The 24384-nt window shown below is 39.5% G+C and overlaps 1 protein-coding gene and 1 long non-coding RNA gene across 5 annotated transcripts in view; one reads left to right on the top strand and one right to left on the bottom strand.

The window, feature by feature from the left end:
- Positions 1-8159: 8159 nt before the first annotated feature.
- TOX (thymocyte selection associated high mobility group box) overlaps positions 8160-24384 on the bottom strand; it is a 228668-nt gene continuing 212443 nt past the window's right edge. For all 4 annotated transcript variants that reach the window (XM_009563281.2, XM_054060531.1, XM_054060532.1 and 1 more), the window contains 3 exons: positions 22544-22930; positions 12670-12821; positions 8160-10381 (listed from right to left, as the gene is read on the bottom strand). In XM_009563281.2, the coding sequence (XP_009561576.1) occupies positions 10345-10381; positions 12670-12821; positions 22544-22930 (576 nt within the window). In that variant the 3' untranslated portion in view covers positions 8160-10344. The remainder of the gene's footprint in view (positions 10382-12669; positions 12822-22543; positions 22931-24384) is intronic.
- LOC128851467 (uncharacterized) lies at positions 17593-22529 on the top strand. Its single transcript, XR_008448850.1, has 4 exons — positions 17593-18003; positions 18553-18639; positions 19592-19673; positions 22203-22529. It is a non-coding gene; the product is annotated as an uncharacterized LOC128851467 (long non-coding RNA).

The raw sequence follows: 24384 nt of genomic DNA, 5'->3' as shown, positions 1-24384 counted from the left end.
CCCCAGCTATGGCCCATGGTTGTAAGTGATGTGCTGATAACTGTTTGGATTACTTTGGCAGGAAAACAAATGCCTATTACAAGATACTACCATTTGCCATTTTCCTATCCAAATTTTTTCTCTTGGTGCAGGAGGTGCACCATAAATATAAGGCTTAAATCAGCAGTTATTTCTGCCCCATGGATTACATTTGCTTTTGTTTCATATCACAGGGCCTTGTGGCTGTCTTGGCCTGGCTTAGATTTTCCTGGTGCTGTTCATTGAAATGTTTCATCTTTCACTGTTGCCTGCAGGCACTGACATGGATTAGCCTTGGCAGCACCACGCAGGGGGCTTACACACCCTGATGCTCACTAATTACAACCTCCTGAACATCCTAACAGCTATAATAATACAGTGATGTATATATGAAGTCATGCTTTGTCAATGTGTTGCCCCTGTGGTGTAAATCCTGCAAGCAATATACTCATGACTGGAATTCTCCTTATCGCACGGACAGTTTTGTTCTTTGGAGGGGTTTCTGTTTACATATGCTCCGGTTCTCTGAAGAATAGAGATGCAGAATGTGATACTGCACAAACCTGCATCTTGAAGACACATGGGAATGTTAATTCCTTCAGTTTCCCCTTTCTTTTCTTGCTTCTGACTCCCTTACCTTCTTTCTCCCGTTAGCTACTTGCCAATGTTTTTTCTGGCAAAGAAGCTGAAGTACCCAATCCAGGAAAATACATATTCGGCATATTTGTTTGTTTTAAATCTCAGTGTTAACAGTTAATGCATTTAAGTTGCTAGATAGCCATCAGGATCTAAATGTAAGCTCAGCCACCTAACTTCTGGTGTGTGGATTGCTGAGTTACTTGTGATGAGATGCAGTGCAGGGGAAGACAATAGATTTCATTGTAAGTAAAACCCTGGAACTTAGTGCAGCTGTAAGATCTTCGGTCGTCTGCACTTCTTCAATCAGCTGATCAAACCTTAATGTTCGGAATTGCTTCCTAGTTTAGTGTAGACGTTGGGGTTTAGGCTCACCAGGTACTGTAGAGAAGTAGGCAAAGGAGACAGGAGTTTTGTACAACATAGCATGTACCTCGGAGGTGCTGATCCTTCTCCTCTAACAACAGCGTGAGGCCAGCATCCTAACAACATGCCTCTGTTGGGTGTTATAGTTGGGTTCTAGTGCTCTGCACAACTGATGCCTGGGTGCGAGACACACCTGAAAACCTGGAGAGCTCTGCTGAAATGAGAGAAAATACTGTCTGTTCTGGATCAACTATGATGAAGAGATTCTAGAGTTTTCCGTGTCCTGCTCTGCTTGGTTCCAAATGAGCTCTTTGAACGATAAAGAAAGACATCACTGAAATAACATTACTCATGTATGCTCTCCTAACATCCCCTCAGCATTTCATAGCAGAGCCACATTAATTTCATTGTTAAGGGGAACTTCCTATGTCCAGAAATGGGAGTGGATTTGCATATAATAGCAATTAGTGTTTCTGGTAGTGGACCCTCTCCAGTCACACACTGAATGTGTTCTCCAAAGTAATGACATCAAGACAAAAAAGGAAGATAAAGGTTCTGCATCCTTATGTTTGACAGAACTTGTACTCTACCTTTGCAGAGATTGAAATAATAACTGAGCTCATAAAAAATTGCAAGCACATAAAGGTTGTATGAAAATATGCATAAATCAAATTTATGAAGTAATTTTAATGCACTTTTTTGGGGACATAAATTCTTTTAGAGGACTCATTAACCACATTCTGGTATGAATCTTATTTGATCATAAGAATTATGATGATTAAAGTATTAGACACTAGTGATAACTTCTCCACTTCTGAAAAAGAAAAAAAGTTAAATCCAAGCCTTGAGGCAAAAATGTTAAAAATAGACATTTTTTGTGTGAAACCATTTGCAGAATGAAACTAATAGGTTTTTATCTAAACCATCTGGTGGAGGAAAAGCATTAAAATGTAAAGTCACGTATTGAAGCACCCAGAGACTTCTTTAGAGTGCTATACATTAGGAAAAAAAAAAAAAAAAGCAAAACTCTGTCTCTTTTCCTTCATTTATTTGAGACCTTGGTCCCCAGAGTCCAAGCTTTAACCAGTCAGCTTTACTTTCGCAACCAATACACTCCTGCTTGTCTTTGCCTGAAATTTGCACTCCAATAACGCAAATTAAATTTGTTTCAGGAAAGTGATCAGTGGGTTAGGGTTTATGATTTGCTCGGGAAAGTGTTTTCCCGCTAAATAAATCTCTACAGGAAATTCTGATACAAATGACGTTCCCTTTGCTTTTTCTGTACAAGTAAAATCGAACTATGAAACCTCTGTTTAAAATAGCACAATTTTCTGTAGTACATGGAGTGTGTAACGAGAAGCAACCAACAAAGACTTTCACACTCCCTTTCCCAATCTGAGGCCAAATAACCATGATTTCTTGGCTTTCTATCCCATGTGTAGGGGATTTGGTGTGAAACGGAATCACAGATTAGCCTAGACTGTGAGGGATCTCTGGAGATGTTCTGGTCTACCCTATCCCTAAGCCAGAGCTGGTACAACACAGTGCTGTTCATGGCTGTCCAGTTGAGTTTTGAATATTTCCAAGGACAGAGATCCCACAGCCTCTCTGGGCTTTTGTTTCAGTGTTAACCTCCTCTCTGTTGACTGTTTTTTCCTAATACCTATTCAGAACTTTCCTTATTGGAACTTGTGTCTGTTGTCTCTCTTTGTTTCTGTATGTCTCCAGAAATATTTGGGCTCTGTCTTCTCTATAAAGACTCGCTAAGCAGTTAGAGATGGCAGTAAGGGCTCCTCTTGGATTCTAGACATATGAGGGAAATTCTTCATGATGAGGATGGTGAGGCACTGGCACAGGTTGCCCAGGGAAGTTGTGGATACCTCATCCATGGAGGTGTTCAAGGCCAGGCTTGATGGAGCCTTGAGCAGCCTGATCTAGTGGGAGATGTCCCTGCCCATGGATTGGAATTAGATGGTCTTTAAGGTCCCTTCCAAATCAAAGCATTCTATGATTCTATGATTCCTCTCCTTGACACTAACCAGATCCAGCACTTTCAGCTGCTTCAGCCCTCCCTGACCATTGTGGTGGCCTGCACTAGATACACACCAGTATGTCAATGTTTTTCTTGTACTGGGGTCACTTTTGGAAAGGCTCCCATCTCTGGGCTCGGGTTTCTTCCCAGTCCAAAGGTGACAACAGTCCAAGAAGAGAGGATATCCTGTTTCTAGCATTTGATCAAATTTTATTTTAAAAAGTTGTCTCTTAAAAAATTCCCTCTTGAGAGTTTAGAAATACTGAGCTTTGAAAATCTATCAGCTGTCATGACTGTTTTTGTGGGTCCTATGAGTTCCCTTGGTGTGTAGGTATATGTATATGTATATGTATATGTATATGTATATGTATATTGCTTTTAAATCTCATACAGAAATTCAGACTCAGGACTTTGCTGAGTTCTAGGGAGAAATTCTGAAAAACAGAGAAAGAGATAAAGATATTTGAGGGATATGAACAGCATAGTCAAAATTCCAGTCCCGTGAGCTCTGAAATTTTAATCAAAAATTCCAGCAACATGAGACCAGAGATTACTCGGACAACTCTGTCTTGTTATTTTAATCTTTTTAAAGTTAGTTTGCAGTTGAGTTTGAAAATAGCACTCAGCTGTACACATGTGAATTAGAAGTGGAAAAATACTGAAGACAAATAAAACATGGAAGCGTCCCCCTATTTATTACCTGTAAAAATCTCACCTGAGTTAAAGCTGTCCTCATGGATCTGAGCACTGCTTTGCAGTTGTTGACCTGTAGTTATGACTAAAGCAGAAGACTGTTTTTCAAAACTCTCAGATCTCAGCTACTCTTCCTCTAAATTACTCTGTGCCCCTGGGCACATCACTTACCTTCTTTCTTATTCATCTTTTTAACAAAACCATGTAACATTTGCTTGTATGCCAGAGAAGTGGAGAGACTCAGCTCATTATTTCGGAACGCTGAGCAGAAGTAGATATCAAAACATGAAGGCTTACACTACTAATTAGGGCAAGAGATAGCCTTATTTACTCAAGTCATGACATGCTTTTGAATGAAATTTGGAACTTCATGTTGCTATTTAAGCTGTGCTGTATAGACAGTAGAAAAACTGTATTTTGCATCTTCAGTATTTGATAGTACAACTGCACTGATGGCATAAACACAGATCCAGGTGTTTCATTGTGAAGAAATCCAGTGTTACAATAGAAACCTGCAGGCTTTGTGTCTGCAGAGGACTTACATTGTCACAATTGTCAGCATGGTGAGATGAATAATGTCCCCCTCCTCTGGTCAGTTTTTACGTCTACTGAAACTTCGGGAGCACCAAGGTCAGCATATACACTGTGCATAGAGCTGGGAAGTTTTTAACTCTACATATCAAAGTGTGATAAGTCTGAATATTCACTAGAAGTTTCCATTTTCTCCTTCCTTTTTTTTTTTTTTTTTTTTTAAATACTGGAGCTGTACAGATTGTAGGGCAAAGCTTATTAAAGAGCCAGTTTGGAGCAGCATATGAAACATGTGATTCTTTGAGACTTTAGAGACTTCTGTGGTACAATACGTGTGTCCAGCCTGCTGTGAAACAGTGGCACATGTCGTATCACACACTTGTATGTTTGGCTTAGCTATAGAACAATTGTTTTACAAAGGTATCCTTCTTTGATCGAATATCTTTTTTCAAGCGGTTGTGCACCCACTACGCTGCTTGGTAAATTCAGAGTTAAAAGGAAAAGTACTTCATTTCCAGTCTGAAATTTTCTGACCTAAACTTCCAGCCTCTGGACATGGCCATGAGTCCTTTGGTTCTGCATGTTGTGTGCGCTTGGTATCTGCCATCCGCATCCTCGCTGTTCAGCTGGCTGGTGGTCTGGAAAACGCTGATGTTTTAGGGGTTACTGGATTACAATTGTTCTCTGCAAACAAAATTCACATCTGTTCTGACAACTTATTTCAGCCTGATGCAACTTGAAAAGGTCGAGATTAATCCCAGAAAATCAGACTTCTATTGGAAAGGCCAAATCAACTTTAATTGTAATACATGGCTATTTGTATTGGCGTTTTAGCTGCAGCCCTTTATCCTTCTTTCCATCGGTATTATTTGTTTCTGAGCTCGCTACTAAAGCCTACAATGCAAGCTGAAATGTTTTAAGTAATGTAACAAAAATAACAGCTGACATCTTTCCTTTTACAGGTTTCCATTGACCCAGTGTATTTTTTGTGCATGGCTTTTATGACTTTTGTTTATCAGCAGTCTGGGGAAAAAATAATAGAAGAAAACATTGGCTCATTTTATAAAGATTAATGGCGTCTACTGGACTTTCACACACTCACCCCTCCTACCCTGTTGGCTTTATCTATCACAGCTCGGGGGGATGAATCACTCACTCCGGAGTTCTGCCTCCTACCAGTCTTTGACCAGGGATGCTAAGGTGTTTAAAACCCCTTCTCATGTTGCAGGCTGAGGTTTTCTGCGTTGGTGAGGTGACGAAGAGTAGCACCCTCCCCTCAGCATGGGGGACAGGTTGGCATGGCACCTCTCTAACCACCCTCTGGCTGCCGGGAGCCGCTATCAGCTCAGCCATCGAGACGTCGACTGACATCTGAGCTCTCAGAACCCCTGAAAAGTGACAGGATGAGAGAGACTCATTTGGCAAGACTTTGCTCTTGCTGTTTGGCCTGGAGAAAGATACTCCAAGTGGTAAGATTGTTTAGCAACAGCTGGCAAGCACCCGGGTGTGAGCCTGATTTTCAGACATGACAGGCACTTACAGGAATGTTGCCAGATACAGCTGTTTAAAAGCCTTAATAAACAGCAAGTCAATACTAATCTTTGCCAAATTAATCTTTTCCTTGACAGCCCATCAGAGCAATTATGCTCAGACTTGTTGTAAACACATAATTGTCAGAGGGTAAGGATCTTCTCTGCAGTATACTGTGGATCCTTGCACACAGCTTGTTTTCAAATAGGAAGGTTTTCTTTTCTTTTCCCCTTCCTCTCCTTTCTTTTTTTTTTTTTTTTTTTTTTTTCCCCTCCCATCTCCTATTTTGTTTTCTGGCCAGTTACATGTTTGCCAGGTTGATATTAGCCTGAATGAAATTTCTTGTAAAGTGTCTATCGCAGCAAGCCCTTAATAGAATGTGAAATGATGACAGTTGCAGGATACATGCAGATGCACATTTGCTAGTGGGTTTCTCTAATTAGGCAGTGACTGTGACAGACTCTGAAATCTTACAAGTCATTGTTCTCACTTGTCCTCTTGTTGGTGGAATAAGAACTACATTTGAATTGTGATTTAATGTGCTGCTGGGTAATAATAAAATACATGACTCTGCAAAGGAAAGCAGATGCTGTCTGTGAGACCTGACACAATGCACTTCGTGTCCTCTGAGGTGCTCAGGACCTCCTGCAGCACTGCCAGCACACTGCTATACTCACTAAATAATATTTCATTTAAATGCAAAAGGACTTGATGACACCAGATAAATAATTAACAGGGCAATGGCTGCGTATCTCTATCTCTATCTCTATCTCTATCTCTATCTCTATCTCTATCTCTATCTCTATCTCTATCTCTATCTCTATCCATCTCTCTCTCTCTCTCTCTCTACCTCTACCTCTACCTCTACCTCTACCTCTACCTCTACCTCTACCTCTACCTCTACCTCTACCTCTACCTCTACCTCTACCTCTACCTGTATCAATACATCTATACCTATACTTGCCTATCAATGGGAGTTCTGGGGAATAACTCCTGTATGGGTTACATACAGCTCTTTAGCTACGTCTCATAGCATGTACAAAATAAGAATTTTTTACCTACACCATTGCCCCAGAGCACAGAAGAGATCTCTGTGGATCTGCCATATTTACAAGACTGGATAAGAAACAGGCAGATACAGTCTTGGAGATGGTAGTTTAAGTTGAGATGAAGTCTCAGAAGGTTCAGGAAGGTGGTAAGAGCGTGTTTTACCTTCCAGTAATGAGCACTTTTATTGTTGAGTTTCCTGTTTACAGAGGAGCCTCACAGGGAATATTTGCCAGGGAAGCCACTGGAATCAGGAACTGATATTTGATGGGAAAGAGAGAAGTGGGCATGAATACATTAGGTTTTGTTGTGAATGTTTGGGGCCCTCCATGAATACATTACTTACTTACTGCCTGTGGATGAATGTGAGGGTGAAAATCCTACAGCAGGTCCTTTTGAAGAGCTATTTTGGGTCAGAGGCAGCAGCTGGATGGGATTTCTACTTGAACCTCTGTGAGTTTGGTGATAGAAAGGCTGGGGCTTGCCATGTCAAAACTGGGCACGCTGAGAACAGCGGTAAATTCAAAGAGCCTTTCTTTTTCAGAACCTCTGTTTACCTTGGTGCAAGCAAAGGGGATTTACAACTTGCAGACTGCATATGTTGCTAACCTTGCCTTCTGCGTACCGCTTTTAAAAAGTATTTTTAAAAAAATATTAATTTCAGTTAGTGGAAGACTTTATTTCCCTTGGATTTTATCACTTTGACAGATGACTTTATCATATTTACTTTCAGTTACGGTGTTGCTTCAGTGTGTAGGTTGTTTCATGCCTGTGCGCTTTCTCATTATCACCATTGCAACAGATGGTGACAGAATCAGTGACTTGTGTATTTGTGTCACTGCAGTGCTTAAGACACAGTGCTTCAATGAAGAACAGGGCATATCTTCATGAACTCCAGTGGAGTTTCACCTGCTTGCAAAAAGATCTCAACCTTCTAGGCTCCATCTTTTGACAATCTGTATCTCTCAATATGTAGATGAAAATAAATAGCGGATTGCCCTTTACTGGCAACCATTGCTTTTTCCCAAAGTCTGACATGAAGAACTGAGATTTATGCATCAAAGTTGGATTTTCCTTTGGAAGGAAGAGACTTCAATATAACTCAGGCCAAAACTGTTCCTCTTCCACCATAACTATCCCATTTGAACAGAGCTCAGGCACAAAACCACACTCAAACCACCAGATGGATAAGGTGCTGTATGATAAACACCGCACAGTCTTCCCTTTTTACAGACTGAGAGACACCAACAAGCCAAAGGTTCATACAGAATAAGTATTTTATTCATGATGTATTTTTTTATTTACATTAAAATTTTCTTGTATTTCGAACTCTGCTTGGATACTGAAATTAACAACTTTATGTGACTGTGCACCTGCTCTGAAAGAATTGGAGATAACACAGTTCTTTTCCGTAAAAGAAAAAGGAAAACTGCCTGTCAAAATCAAAGCTGATTTTTCTCACCCCAGTAATTATCTTCTCACTTTAGGATTAATATGAGTGGAAAATGTAGTTTACTATAATATAATAAATAGAAGACATTGGGTAATTAGTAGTGCTCGTATACTTCTAAAGTACTAAACAGACAAACAATAAACTGTGAATTTAATCACAAGTTTTCATACAGTTTCAAGACAGGAAAATTAGAGCTCTCAGCTACAGTCATTTGAGTAATCACATCTGATCTGCATTATTTATTAGTTATTACATGCCAAATGATTCCGATTGTACATTGCCTGAAATCACTCCAAAGCAAGCAAAACTTTGTTTCTGTTTTGTTTTTAAAGAAAAATAAATGGCATTGCATAATGAGTATTTTATTCAAGTTGCTTTCTTTATTTCACATAGAAAATACAAATCAGTTGTACTCTCCATTAATTGTACAAGCATCCAAGATTAAATCCTCCAGAAATATATTTTCAGAGCTATCCCTGATCCAAAACATTGACAAAATACTTTATTTTGGATTTTTTTTATCCCTTCCCCTGTGGCTGTTGAACTTACCTTTCACTTTAGGATGTATTTATGATACACTCCTTAAAACTCTGTCAGACGTTTTGCATGTATAATAAAATGGCTGAAGCATATTTGGTAATATTTCGTTAGTAACTTTTTATTCGACTTGACTAGTTAACCAAAACTGATGAAGTGTCAAGAAGCAACATTATGCAATTTTATTCAATTATTTTTGGTGGTAAAAGTCTTAGTTTTGGGCATCTTCCTGCTACAATTCTTTAAAAAGGGAATTACTTAAAAAAAAAATCTTTTTTTTTTTTTTCCTTAACAACCAAAGAAACAGAGAAATAAGTATTGGTTACCTTCATTTTCTGACAGTAAAGCAGGTTTGGTGTTATATATGTCACTGTAAAAACTAAATAAAGTATTCACATCAGTTGTGAACAATTTGTGCCAGCAAAAGTTAAAGCATCAAAGAAACCTCTTTAAAATGCTAACAAATTTACTTACAAACACCTATATTTATTATTTCATAAATAGGCGCAACTGGTTCCATAAAAAAGATTAAATACAGACACAGTATGAAGAAACAATAATACATAGCCATATGTAAAGGTTATAATTTAGCTGTTGCCAATCTGTTTCTGCATCTAATAAAATATCAGGTAAGCATTTGGCAGTTTTATACATAAAAGGACTTAAATGACATTTACTAATCAGTACACATAAAGTGATTTTCTTTAAAAAAAAAGAAGAATTTTTTAGGCAGTACAAAATAAATGTGTTTTCTCTTTATCAACATTAGGGTTTTTTCCTAGATTTTTGTGTCTATTTCATGAGACAGAGCCAATATTTTTAATTAATATAATTTGGGAATATTTTACTTCTTTACTCCAAATACTTTGAAAATATAGAACTATTAGTCAGTTGTTTAAAAATGAAGTAAAAATATGAATGTTTGCCAATTTAACCCTTATTGTGAAATCAATAAACTGGAATGAGCCAGTTTCAATTACAATTAGCTACAAAAACATTCACATTTTATACTCTAGGAGAGTGTAACATAGATGCTATTTACAAACTTGCTATGACTGCTACATCAAGCCATTTAAAAAGTCTTTAGTAGTTTCATATAAACACCCATTATGAAAAACCAATGGAAAATCCAGGACTTTTATCCGAGACATCTATAGTTGCTAAGGCAGTTACTATCGCAGCACTTCACAGCAAAAACCAATGTAAAATCTGAATGGTCCAAGTTTCCTTCAGGAAAGAAGAAAAAAATGTCCGTTAAAGGATCTCAGGGTGAGGGTGGGAAGGAGAAAGAAAGAGAAAAAATGAGGGGAAAAAAAAAAAAGAAAAAAAAGAAGCAAAACTATTTTTTCCAGAGTGGGTGACCCACAAGCTCAAATAGTCCTAAGTGCTTAGCAACTTGTATTTCCTAATAAAATGCACAACTGCCTTGACTGCATAAAGCAATCCATGATGAAAAGACTTCCCTGCATTCCTCAGTGTAAAGGAGAGGTGTTTCAGATTTTCAGGTAAGGTAGAGTGCTTTGTCCCTCTGCATGCCCCTGTTCAAAGAGAAAAAGAACAAATGTGATTTTTTTTTTAAACTTGTCAAATTTTTAGTTCTATTCTTCCAAAAAATCCCCACAACCCTGCTGCATGTCATTAATTCCAGGCATATCACTGAAGTACGGCTGCATTGCCATGGTAATAATAAGAAAAATCCTAGTGCCACAGCGGCATGTAGCAACCCAGAGACCACAACTGGCTCTAAACTACACAGGACTGTGATATAGGTTTAAGCCCTCGTTTAAGATTACTGAAGCATTAGTGGCTTGGTAGCCCTTGACTATCCCTCTCTCACAAACCTCTCTCTTGGTACAGCTGAGGATTTAGCACAGGTCTTGGAATGATACTCCCTAAGCACACTAAAAGATGTGGCCACTTTCCTTAGAGGGCAGAAGAGCTTAGTTACACGAACACTGGTGCCAGGCACTGACATCTCTGCCCTGTTTTATTTACTAGTAGAGACACAGCCAGAACGCATTGGCTTGGAGGTTCAGATAAGCACGTGCAAGGGAACGCCAGAAGTTTCCGGCAGAGTCAACTAGACCTACTCTCTACTGGAGACCAAACTCTACAGGAGACCTTTCACCAATGCACTGTGTCTAGCACACTTTTCCATTCAGTTGCTGGGGTTCTCCTTCAGCTGAAGCCTACCAGTTCGCAGTAAAAAGGACTAATTTAACAGTTTCTTATTTGGAACAGTCTGCAGAAGTCTGAAAAAAAAAAATCTATCATGTAAAGCAGAAGAAGCATCACTGATGGGGCTTGGTTCACATTGCAGAGATTTTCAGGGAGAAAGGCTTTACTCATAATCTCTTGCTTCCTTGCCAAAACTCAGGCACCAGTTCTGTTCTTCCACAGCTTTATAGCTTACTTTATTTGGAGTCTGGGAGCAGTATAGGGTGAGCTACGCTGCACTGGCAACTTATGCCAATGCTATAGCAAAGACAGTCTAAGTTCATGCACACAGATTCACAAAGGCATACCCACAGGGTATGTACATGGTCTGCTCAGAGAAAACTTCTGCTGATGGAAACTTATGCCCAGCGGGCAACCTAGAGGGTTCTGCTGGCAATGATTGCATATTGTTTTTTCCAGATGAGACCAAGAGTCAAAGCCACAGGTGGCTATAGCCTGTTTGACAGAGGACAGTCTATTCAGACCTCAGTTTAAGTGAGTGTAAAAGTTTGTGGGCTGGGGAGGGTCCTACAAGGGCCTGCAGCACAGATCGAGAAATTATGGTGGTACAGCACAGAAGAAAGACTGTTCTGTTGTACAAGTGGGCAAGTTATGGGACAACAGAAACAGGTTTGGGGAAAAGTGATGCTGCTGTGCAGATTAGTTAGTCTGCCTCAGAGTCAGCAGGTTCTAGTCAAGTTTTTATTCTGACCTGGTAACCAGAAAATGGCTTTTGTTCTAGTTTGAGTTCCAGAAACACTTCAAAAAATAATGCAAGTGAAATTCTCAGTTTCAGTAAATGCAGTGGGTGAAATTATTCTTTAGTTGTTCTTAACTGCTAAAACTACTGCTTTGTGTTCATTCCTCTGGGTTAGATTGACACTTTGATAGCAACTAAGAGGTTCTATCTGCCATTGCTTTGGGGCTTCAGTCCAAGGTCAAGAGGAGATCAGGCCCATGCATTCACAAGGTACATCATCTATCATTAAAATCCAAAAGATACCTCCTGTCCAGTTTCCAGGCAGTTCCTGGGACAATAATATGGCTCAACAAAAACAGTGCTGTAGAGGAGTTGAGGGTCTGAAGGGGCTGCTAAACTTATGGTAGGAGCTCCTACAGGAACATTGTTTTGTTTCTGGTTACAGTCATGTGATCTTCATCCCATTGTCTTCCATGTATCCTGTATCCCATGCATCACCCCCGCATCTCACTGATGTGGGTTTTCATGACCCAAACTAGTTTTCACTGGCAGCAAGCTCTCCTCAGCAGCATAGTAGTGGGACAAAGTAGTTCATGCTATTTGCCTCTGAAGTAAGATGTAGTGATCTTAAGACTTCTTTCCTGCACCATCTCCCTAAGGTTTCAGTTCTGATTTTCTAATGAATGGAAGTTCTCTAAGATCGAAGTGTTATATGCTGTGATAATATGACAGTCTAATAACTGAATGAACTGAAAAATTGTTCTCCCACAACAGTCTAACTGCTGAATAAACACAGTAGCATCACAGATGCATTGTAGGCAAATAAGAAACAAAGCTGTTTCCAAATTCTGTCAGACACTTGTGTCATGAATGTTGCTCAACACAAGGTGGCATTCATTGGCTGCTTACCCGTTACTGCAGTAGTCATTATTCCAGTCCACAGTCTGTGCTGGAGGATTTCTGCACCCTGAACGAACATACTCCATTGCTTGGGTAACAACTTGTGCAGCTGTCGATGTTGGATTGATGATATTCTGATAATCAGGCTGAAGAGTAAATCCCTAGTGGAGAAAGTGAGCACATTACAATGTACAGAAACCAAGCAACAGGTTGAGTGCATTAAAAAAACCCAAATGGTGTGTACTGTGAAGTGGTGGAATACTTCTTTTCCAGGTGTACTTTAGGTTATCAAACTTAAAATAGGAAAAAATGTGTAGGTGCTTTTTAATTCTTAAAATCTTTCCCTGGTTTGAGAAAGGAAACACTGCTGAATCGTCATTAGCTATTACACAGTCACAGGATGGAACTAAAACAGACAGAGCAGAAACAATTCAAAACCAAGAGAACAACTCAATCAGCACTGGGGCAAAAAGGTCTGTTTGCTCCTTGGAGCTTCCATTTAGATAAAACATAAGGATACACATTGGTCGTTAATTCCCAGAATATGCAACAGAATCTTTTTGAAGGATGTAGGCAGCAGGTGGCTGACTGTTTCATTAGACTACACCTATTCACATATTGTTCTTGAAACCCTTTTTCTTCATTCAGTCACAAAGGGACCATCTGCTGCTTCTTTTATTTGTACTTCTCTCTCAACTAAACAGAAATTCAACCAAAGCTTTTTAACAGTTGTTGGACTAATTTAGTGAAAGTAGCACAGAAACCAAGAAGACAAGAAAAAAAAAAGTGGTTACAAAGAGACATCTAACCTGCTCCCTAAAATAGCTGTCATATGAAAAGTCATAATAATTTTTAGCTCTTTTGATATACTAGAATGTTTTAATGATGAGTTTCAAAACCAGGACAACAGTTGAAATTTCAAGCCTAATATATCTGGTTCATCCTGTATAAATCTACACTATGTTCCTGTAAAGTTAGATCTACGTTGGGTGAAAGTATGGGAATGCTGCATGGAAGCAATTGAATTCTGCTGAAAAAAAACACACCTGAAAAAAAAAGTCCTTCCTGTGGCAGGGGCATACAATTCCCACTCAAGTTAACTGAATGTGTTACATTCTAAATGCTACACCAGAAACTGATCTTGGACCAAGATACCTAGTTAGGAAATCCACTCCTGGCCAAAGTCCTCAGATACACAGTGTGAATTTTGGGGTTGTTCTATTTGGACTCAATGATCATGTGGGTCACTCTCATCTCAGCACATTTAACGATTCTATGATTCTAAGTTCACAAACAGAATAGACAGGACTAAAGTTCATAGCTTTTAGTTTTAAATCCTAGTGGATTATGTGTGGTTGCTTCATATACAAAGCCTTCATTAGGACAGGAATTTCAGGGAGAGCTGTTTATTTCTGCAGGTTTAACAACTCAGCCACGTTAACTTTGAGCAAGATAAATGAGTATTCTCAGTTTCTGCCTGGCCCCCTCTATCCATAGAAATGAGCTTCCTTCAAATGTAACACGCCATTTCCTTCTTCACATCCCGTTCTATTCGTGCATTATACTCAAGCTCTTCCCTCACACCCTGCCCTGCTATGCCTCTTGTGTACACTGTCACCCCACCCCACTGATCCTGACCACAGATTTTTGCCTAGCCTGTAAACGAGTGCAACTTTCTTCCATAATCTCTTCCATATGGATAATATCCCGAGTTACACTTCAGTACCTTAAATGCTCTCTGAAGCCCCACTTTGTTTCTGATGACTCCAAGAAACAGACTACTAGTAGCGGGCAAGTTCATGAGCTGAATTCAGCATTCAGTTGTCATGTAACATATACTGCCCTAGTAATAAGGTAAAATAAAATCCACCCATGGTGGCTGTAACCAACATGCTCCGTACACTGCCTTTTTACCAGGCTCTAAACCTGCACATCAAGCTGTATAAACAACTCCCATGCCTGCAACAAATCGAAAGGATACTGTAATTGAGCAGACTACCCAATGACCTTAATTGGAGTTTTGTGTAATTAGAAGGTAGAAAAATTGTTTTTGTATATCACTGTCATGATTTTTATACAAAACATAAGGCCTTTCTAATTTAGCTGTATGACGAAACTAACCACAGAAACACGTTCTACCTTCAGGCACTCAGGTTTACCTTTGGTGCCAAAGTCTCTGAGCTATCTCTTACTGGTCTTCATGAAACAATTGTGTATATGTGAAAAACACTATACGAGGCCAGTAGCTCCAGCAGTGCTGTAGCAAAGCGTGCAAGTGAGCAGGCACATAGACTAAAATACTCAGGCAGCAAGAAGAGACAGTTCCTCAAATCAGAGGAAAAGTCCATCAGTGCAATATCCATTCCATTTCTCATGGACTTCAGATAAATAAATAATTTAGACACAGGAGGACAGTCCTGTGGTTTAAATACCAGCTTGGAATTGGGGAGGGACTTACATTTTCTCAGGTTTTCTATGGAGACAACAACCCTTTCATCTTGTACCCGAGAAGTCAATTTAGTTTATAACTGCCTGGGATCAGGGCCTTTTTCTTAGGACATGATAAATTTTAACGCAGTGCAGAGGTATGTGAGCCAGGCTCCAGCTCCACAAGGAGCTGAGCTGCTGCAGCTGAAGGCTACTGGAATACCAGCAATATGGTAGTTGGAAAGCATGCTTGTTAAGCCAAAGTAATTTAACAAATCTGAACTCAACGTGAAGGACTGATAAAGTATGGTGATATTTAACAATGTTGAATTGTTAATTATGTAAACAATGATTACTTCAGCTTTTTCATCAACAGAAAAAGCTCTGGAAATATAGATCTGCACAAAAGAGGGAGACAGCCTTGTACTAGACTTGTAGTAAATATTTGTGTATTATTTATGTAAGTCCTTAACAAACAGTGATGAAATAAAAAGTGCTCAGAAAATGAGTGCTTCGAGGTCTAATTAAACAATGCTGAATGTTTTTGCATTGTAATGCTCAAGAGAGAATCACCAACTGTTTTGCAACATGCCCAGAATTTTAAATTTCATTTTCTTGTTCCAGATTGAAATAAAAATAGGGAACTTGATAAAGATTAATTCGATGTCAGGAGGGACATTTGCTCTTTAATTAGATTTCTGTAGCCCTAGCAGTTTCATTGTGCCACTGTAGCAAGTCCTAAAAAGCCTGCAGCAGAACTAAACAGTGATCCTCATCTCCACACTTTACTAGGAACTAATTTCATTTCCTGCCTGTCTGGAGAGGTATTTTCAACAGGCATCAATGTTTTTGTCTTCACAACTGATTTATTCATCAATCTCAATGTGATATTTTAAACCTTTAAATTACATCCAAATCCTAAAGCATCTGTTTATTACACAAGGAAATTGAAAATCCGTCTGTGTGATATCATACAAAGATTTTTCCTTAAGGTTCTAAAGGAAGTTGACAGATATTAATGATTTTTTTTCTCTTGACCTCATTCGAAGACAAAGCTTAACAAAAAAGAGGAAGAAATCTGGACAAATACAGCAGATCCATGAGTTTACTGTATATAATATATACAGGGAAAAAAAATGAGGCTATTATTTTTGTCAGACTAGGCAATGATCTTTTTGTACACCTTTATTTTCATAAGGAAAAGAAATACCTAAAAGTAGATTGAAATGAGTTATTAGTAAAAAAAATAAAATAAAATGTGACATACATTAATCTTCTGCCTCTTTGTTATGCATACACTTGCAGCCATGGTTACTAGACATTAGGAATCTAGTTTTGCTTACTCTGCCTGTGAATCAAAGCGGGTCAGAGATTGTAATGGGACTCACTATCCTACCCGAGGTCTGGATGAAGGATTTTGAGCAGGGAAGGTGATGCTTCCAGTAGGGCAACTTAAAAGGGCTCCTTAACAAGGGCTGGGCAGAATTGGGAGGCAGTGAATCCTTGGTCTCACTTCTCTCCACACAAAACATCACAGTACAACAGGATGGAGAGGGGGATATGCTCAGAAAGAACCACAAGTGTTTGAGTAGAGAAAGAACACCTTTGCAAGAGAAAACAAGTTGCAGCTTCAGATGCTGTTTTAGCCTGAACATTGGAGAAATTGTGCTGATTTGAATCACAAGGCTTAAGATTCAGATCACCTGAACCCAACTAATTAAGAATTAAACAACATGTCAAACCTAAGAAACAGACTGGAGAGAAGAACTCTGTATCAGCTAAAAAGTAATACACTGGTAAGATGCCCGTGCTCATGTGAACATTTACTGAAAGAAAACCCACACATTTCCAGTCTACTGTGATTGTCCCAGTGTGTCAATGGTGGATGAAAGAAAACTGCTGCATGGTGGATTTGGAATTTAACAAAGTAAAACTTTAACATGGATCCTGTTAATAAGATTTAAGAAAAATATAGTGTATTTCAGAATTACAAGCTAAATATAATCAAAGTCAGGATCTAATTTAAATGTGAGAATAGAACTAAATGATCTATTTTTACAGTGTAAGGGATTAACATTGTAAACAAGCACCCCAAAGATCTACAGTAGGGCCCATTATTTAATACATTCATTAACTGCTTTGGAACAGAAAGGTAAAGAGACAAAAAAGTCTACTTTGCAGGAGTTACAAAAAATATTTAGACAACTTAAACTAGAGAAAATTTTTTAAAAGACATTAAACAATATTTATTAATGCGAGGCATATGACCAAAATGCTAACACCTAAATTTTACTTTGCCGTGTGCATTTCAGACCAATTTGGATGCCTTGCATCAGCTGCACATGCCACAGAATTAATTGATTTTAAAAATAGCAGAAATCATGCAGTCACTGAGGATTTTTGGCTACCAACACATCTGATCTTTTTGATGTTTAGGAGTGCTTGTGGACACCTAGAGGAGACTCCCCTTCTCCATCTGGCAGTCTCTCTTGGTTTGGCAGCTGCACACACCCAAGCAAGGGCTGCTGAAAGAAGAGGAGGATGTGCTGTTCCCTGTGGAGCTGATAAACATCAGCGTATTGTCCTGTCAGCAGTGGGGACAGAATTCTTTTCCCCAGGTCAGCACTTCTTACCCAGCCCTCCTCTGAGCGACGCACAGAAGAGTTTGTGGATTTCACGCACAGTTGTTTTGGACAACTGTGTCCCTGCCTGCCAAGTCCGAGGTCTTCATGCTTATATGATTTTTCTTGGAGCTGGCATCCCTTCAGATATACTACAAGCCAGTCTCTGATAAGAAACCATCCTTCCTCTCCTGGAGAAAATGAGTGAATGAATCTCCCAGAGCTACAGTGGTAAAGCCTGAGATCTGTAGAGAGCAGGGATTTCCAGAGCCTGCTACCATTGAGCATCACACTGGTAAGCCACAAACTATTTAACAGCTGGATGTTGGGGAAGAAAAGAAAATAAATCAGAACCCACCATCAGTGGGAGCTGTGACTGCTGCTTCTAACACGTCTACAGCACAGCTGTCTGCAGTGGTGGTGTCCAGCCAGCCGAGTCTGTGAACGCCTGCAGTAGAAGACTGCTAGGAAGCTGTTAACACACTTACTCCTCTCTTACCTATTAAGCTTCACGTTGCAGAGATAATTTATCTCACGTTTTCTTAATGTGTATTAATCTGTTTGGTATGAGCAATGGTAAGGTTTCCAAAAAGGAAAATGTCTCCTGGCAAGTCATGTTGTAGGGAGTGGGATGTTAAGTAGTTTTTGCTCTTGCTGCTTACATAAATTGGATGCGTGAGTCTTCGGAAAAGGCTCAGGGTGCCCACACCTTTAAGCATGGAGGAAATCAAATAACTGAGGGAACAAAAAATGAAAACTAACGGTGAATTAAATGCAAGTATCACTTCTACTTTATCAGACTACATTTTCTCCCATTCTTCTTGGCTGTCTTTTTATGAGGCAGAGTGGTCTGTGCCATGCTGCTGGAGACTGAACCTCACATCCAGAGCCCTACTTCACTCCTCAGCACAGGCTGAACATACAGGTGGTGGTAAGCCTCTTCTGTGTCTTCACTGCTGCTGACTCTGTGCTCCTGTCATTATTTGGGGGGGGTGGGGTGGGGTGTCACTTCTTTTTCCACTAGGTCTCTTCCTCTTTAACATACTCTGTGATCAACAGAGTGTTGGCTCCTTTTCAAACAGAGGGGAGAGCAAAGTCCTTTGACAACTAAGTCACAAGGTGGCCTTTAGTTTCAGGTTACAGTTTCTTGGCTTCTTGTTATTTGCCTCCTGACAGCCAGCCTGTCCTCTGTGCTCTAATGTAGTATGAGATCCTGGGGATAGTGTTTTCTAACATTTCTTGAGTGTGACCTAAGATACTAGGCAGGTTACCACTGTTCTGCTCTGGCATGGCAAATCATGGTGTTGTTAATACACCAGCTGCCTTAAAATTCAACATACGTTTTGCTTTGTCTTTGCCAACAACAGTCTTTAAAGGAAATAGATTCTATATTTAAACTCAATTCACAAATTGTGTAAAATTTTATATGCTAATATATATATGTATTACAAATACTCTAACGTGAAATTACATAGTTTTTCCAGAGCTTAAAGGTTGCGTTACTTTGAAAGGAGGGTAAGAAATATAAACTGGCTTGTAGTTGTTCCACAGTGCTTAAAGAGAAAAATAGTTAATATTGGCAGTATAGCATTTCAACGGGTAATAAGCACCTGTCACCTTGAATGAAGCTCAGAAGTATCTCACCATAGTATCTTCATTCTAAGCATCAGCCTTTCTGAATATAGGATATAAGTTGGTAAAAAGTATTTAAGCTAAATTTTCATGGGTTTAACAAGAGAGCAGGAACACAGAGGTGCAGCCTTTTTTAGTTTTCTGTACTTGTAGTTAGTAGATCAAAAACTCATCGTGGTATAGGCCTACGTATTGACTTCTAGACACATTTTTTTCTGCATCCTAGTTCCTTGTGTTTTCTCTCAAGCTAGAAATAACTCAGCTGCAGGCAACACACCTCACAGATGAGTAAAAGTACTCTCAAGCCATTGCCATGCACAGCACATGCTACAGGTGAGCAACTTCGTAAAAGAAAACATCTGAAGAGTCATATTATCTTACCTTTTTTGTAGTATGTAATGGTTTGGAGTAATGCTTTAGTGTTTGTATTCATACATTAATGATGATGTATGTATATGTATGTAAGTATCTAACATCTGCGTTATATCTTTTGCTAGCCACTACTGTACTATTAATTCAATAAATAAAGCCAAATTGTCAAACTTGTTCTATCAATGATTCTGGAAACAACAGAAGGGTTTTGATCTTCTATAGCTCTGCATTGGATATGTAAAGTACAAGTGATGCTGAACTCGGCAAATATCTGAACTTGGAAGACTGAATCACTATGTAATAACTCACTGCAAATATAACTATACAGTCTCAACAGGCTGCTGTCACACATACAGTTTTTCATGTTTGATAAATGAAACAGTCTATTGCATTGAGTCTCTGTCCATTGGTTTGTCTTTCATTGCTCTGAGCCTCCAGGCTCAAGCAGGATTGCATCAGGCTTAGGATCTCCAGATAGACTGCCCTGGCTCACCTGTCTAAGACTTTGTCTAGCTAATTGTAGCTGCTCAAGCTTGGGGTTAACTCCTGAGTTTCTCTAAGGCTTGAGCATAGGGTCCCCAGGACACTCACACCAGGACACTGGGTTTCTAACTAATGGGAAATATAAATACACAACAGTAAAAGACTCCACACTTGTATGGTCATCAGCTCGTTGAGTCTGTTTACTCTGATCATGAAAGATAAACTGGACTAGGAGAAACATTTTACAGATTTTCCTTCCTGTCTGATTACTCCAAATCACTCTTGAGACTAAAATCAAAGTTTCTGAAAAAATCCAGATCATCTGAGTAACTAAATTTCTCAGTCCAGATTGCTTTCAACTCTTCCTTTTTTTTTTTTTTTTTTTTTTTTGTCCTGCTTTGGAAAATTTCTTTCCTTGTTAAACTGTTATGCCAACTAGAAGCTATGTTTTGAGTTGAGGTATTCCCACCTCTAAAGACCAATCTTGAGGTGAAACTTTTCTGGCTTGGAAAGCAAATGCAAATGCCTTGTTAGCAAAGGTGAATATACAGACATATTCAAAACATACAGCAAGTTCATGACTTTGTATTATCAAACAGAACTGGCAAATCTTGTGTATACAGATTTTGTAGTTTCTTACAATTCTATCAAAAATAAAATTCATCCTAATGCCTCTTTACAAAGATCTTCTTATTTGTAGTCATATTCTATCCAAAACAAAAGGAGATTTTCTCTTGTGAAATCACTACGGTTAATCTGCTCCAATCCTCCCTAGGTCTTGGCCCCAAAGTCACAAAACTATGGTTGGACTGCATTCGCTCAGAACTCCTAGGAAATGTGTTGAAAATCAACTATCTAAAACTGGCTGGAGAAGTGGGCCTGTGTGAACCTCATGAGGTTCAACACGGCCAAGTGCAAGGTCCTACACCTGGGCTGGGGCAATCCGTGACTTCAGTACACAATGGGGGATGATGTGACTGAGAGCAGCTCTGCAGAGGACTTGGTGGTGCTGGTCAATGAGAAGCTCAACATGAGCCAGCAGCGTGTGCTGGCAGCACAGAAGGCCAACTGTATCCTGGGCTGCATCAAAAGAAGCGTGGCCAGCAGGGCAAGGGAAGTGATTCTGCCCCTCTATTCCTCTCTTGTGAGACCTCATCTGGAGTACTGTGTCCAGTTCTGAAATCCTCAACATAAGAAGGATATGGAACTGTTGGAATGGGTCCAGAGGAGGGCTACAAACATGATCAGAGGGTTGGAGCACCTCCCATATGAGGACAGGTTGAGAGAGTTGAGCTTGTTCAGCCTGGAGAAGAGAAGGCTCTAGAGAGATCTTACAGAGACCTTCCAGTACCTGAAGGGGCTATGAGAAAGCTGGGGAGGGACTGTTTACAAAGGCTTGTGGTGATAAGAACGAGGGGCAATGGGTATAAACTGAAGAGGGGCAGATTTACGCTTGATATAAGGAAGAATTTCTTCACTATGAGAGTGGTGAGGCAGTGGCACAGGTTGCCCAGGGATGTTGTGGCTGCCTCATCCCTGGAGGTATTCAAGGGCAGATTGGATGGGGCCTTGGGCAGCCTGTTCTAGTGGGATGTCCCTGCCCACGGTAGGGGGGTTGGAACTGGATGATCTTTAAGATCCCTTCCAACCCAAAATACTCAAACTATTCAAACTATTTTATGATTCTAAAACACTGAGAATTTAAAAAAAAAAAATTTAAAAAGCCACCATATTGGTATACTGTGGATAACCCACTTATTTCCAAAAAGACAAGTGTTATGACGTAGCAAAATGAAGTTTTGAATGTAGCATAAACTAACATGTTTGTGTTAATTTAATTGAGCGTGTTTAATACTACCTGTGTTGCTTCATGTTTCCTCAGACTTTTCCATTTCACCGTCAGCACAAGGACAATGGCACCTGCTGTAAACATCTTTTTCTAGACATGCTTTCCTTTTGACGGTAAAACAAATCTCCCAAAGGCTTAACATTTCACCTGTATTTCAGGGTACTCCCAGGTTTGCAGATGGATCCATGGCCACATTTCTATTTAAAGGATGTCTCCTGAATCTGGTGGGGGAGACAGCTGGTGTTCACAAGAATGTGATGAACATTGTTGCTAGCACAAACAGTTCCACTGCTGTTCTCCATCGTCTAGGTACTCATTAATTTCTTCTTGCCTTTGAAAGACTACACCCTCAGACCATACTACTACAGTTTCAGAACTCTGCAAAATTAAAACTAATCTGTGGTTCTAAATCTCCCTCACTGCGTAAACTTCTGGATTGCTTTTTTTGTCCTCAAAAAAAGACCCCAGTTCCCCAAACAACTGGAAAGCTTCAACTTACTTGCTGCATCGTAGGTGAATGTAAAGTAGACTGGACTTGCATCTGTAGCTGGTTTCCAATGGACTGCTGCATTGAAATTGCCTGATGTTGCTGCATGTTGAGATGCTGGTGCAGAGGGGGGCTGATCTGAAGAGGCGGTGGTGGGGACACAGCCATGTTTGCTATGGAAACAGTCACTGGCATTTGGTTGTTGGGCTTGGGTGCTATGTTCCTGGGGATACTGGCATGCATGGCAGTGATGTGAGGATTCATTCCTGGTTGTTGGTGGTAGTGGGAACTGAGGTACAGGGCAGAATGAGCCTGGGCAGGCCCATGAAACACCGACTGCTTTGAATTCATCATCTGAGGTTGTGGAGAGGCTTTAACATCAACAGGTTCACTGTAGCTCTGTTGAGAAAAAAACCCAGACAATACTTAGAAGTTACAAAAAGCTGTTGTTCTCCTCCTGCCCCTGAAGTGTCTTTAAGTCTCATTATGAGAAAACACATATGTGGACCATCAAATTATTGTTTACATAGAGTTTGGTTATTGCACTAGAAAAATATTTAATCCCTTTTACCTTACAAATTTCTTTTCAGCATTGTTGAAAAAGAATTTAGTCCCTCTGCTCCCTGGTCTAGCCTGACATTTTGCTTTTTCCAAATTTGGAACTGGCATCAGTGACCTAATAACCTACCCAACAAAGACAGCCAAGCCTGTCACATTTGTTCACATAAACAGCCACTAGTATTGTCATCATATTTGATGGCCCAGTTGAAAACAGATTCAGGAGGTTGTGTTCCAGCAAAAGTCTGCAGTGATCTTTGACATGTCTTATTTTCCCATCTGCAATCCAGAGATAAGAATTTCCGTGGCTTTTACCATATGCATTAGTAACTCCTAATAGTGCTTTACCAGCTAGCTAACGTGATAAAGAGGTTAAGCCTCATTCACAGTTGTTCTACTGCATTGATAAACATGGTAGTTGCTGTCTCAACACCTTTATTTTGAAATATTCAGAGCTTGGATGCTATCCACACCTGTATCAAAAATTTCTCATGACCCATGCATTCAGAAAAATAAGAACATTCTGAATAAGTTCTCTTTTTGCAAAACTTCCTTTGTTAATCCAGTTCATAAAGTTCTGAAAATTCTGGAAATGTTTCAGACTGATGTCCATATAAATGTTAGGCTGCATCAGAAACAGGGAAGTGATCTTACTAAAGCTGGAAGAACACTGCATAGCATATCAGAAAATGTACAACTTTTCACAAATGTTATGGTCTACTCTGACTTCTTGGAGCTGCTAGTAATAAAAAAAATTCCAGTAGTGAATGTGAATTTTCATAATATTCTTTGTTCTAATATTTGTACCTTGTTACATTTGTTTTTAAACTCAATTGGCCAAGTTGTTTTCCATACCCTTATTTTCTTAGATCTTCTGAATGCTAACTCTGTGCTCAAATATATGATGAGAAAGATTTAATAATAAATTCCCACAAGCTTGTAGGTGGGAATCATAATTTGCAGTTAAGTCATACTGGGATTAATAGCCAGTGAAAGGTGAAACATGCTGGAAAAAAATGGCAGAAATGTCCCTCTGGAGAAAGAAGTCACTTTGTCAAAACAAGGGCTGAAAGATGCATATATGCCCTTATTCTGTGACCTCCATGTCATGTTTGCTCAGTTTACAAGTCAGAGTAAGTTTCATTTTACTCTTAGCACTCCAGGGTCAGTGAAGTCTATTTGTATTCTTTCTGAAGGATGTACCATCATCAACAATCCACTGACATGCGCGTAACTGAAATTGCTTCATTATATGTGAAGATAAAGATGAGAAAGATAACTTCATTTTCCGTAAG

This window comes from Cuculus canorus, chromosome 2 (assembly GCF_017976375.1).
Source record: "Cuculus canorus isolate bCucCan1 chromosome 2, bCucCan1.pri, whole genome shotgun sequence".
NCBI classification, from domain to species: Eukaryota; Metazoa; Chordata; class Aves; order Cuculiformes; family Cuculidae; genus Cuculus; species Cuculus canorus.
This window is presented reverse-complemented; position numbering and strand designations above follow the sequence as displayed.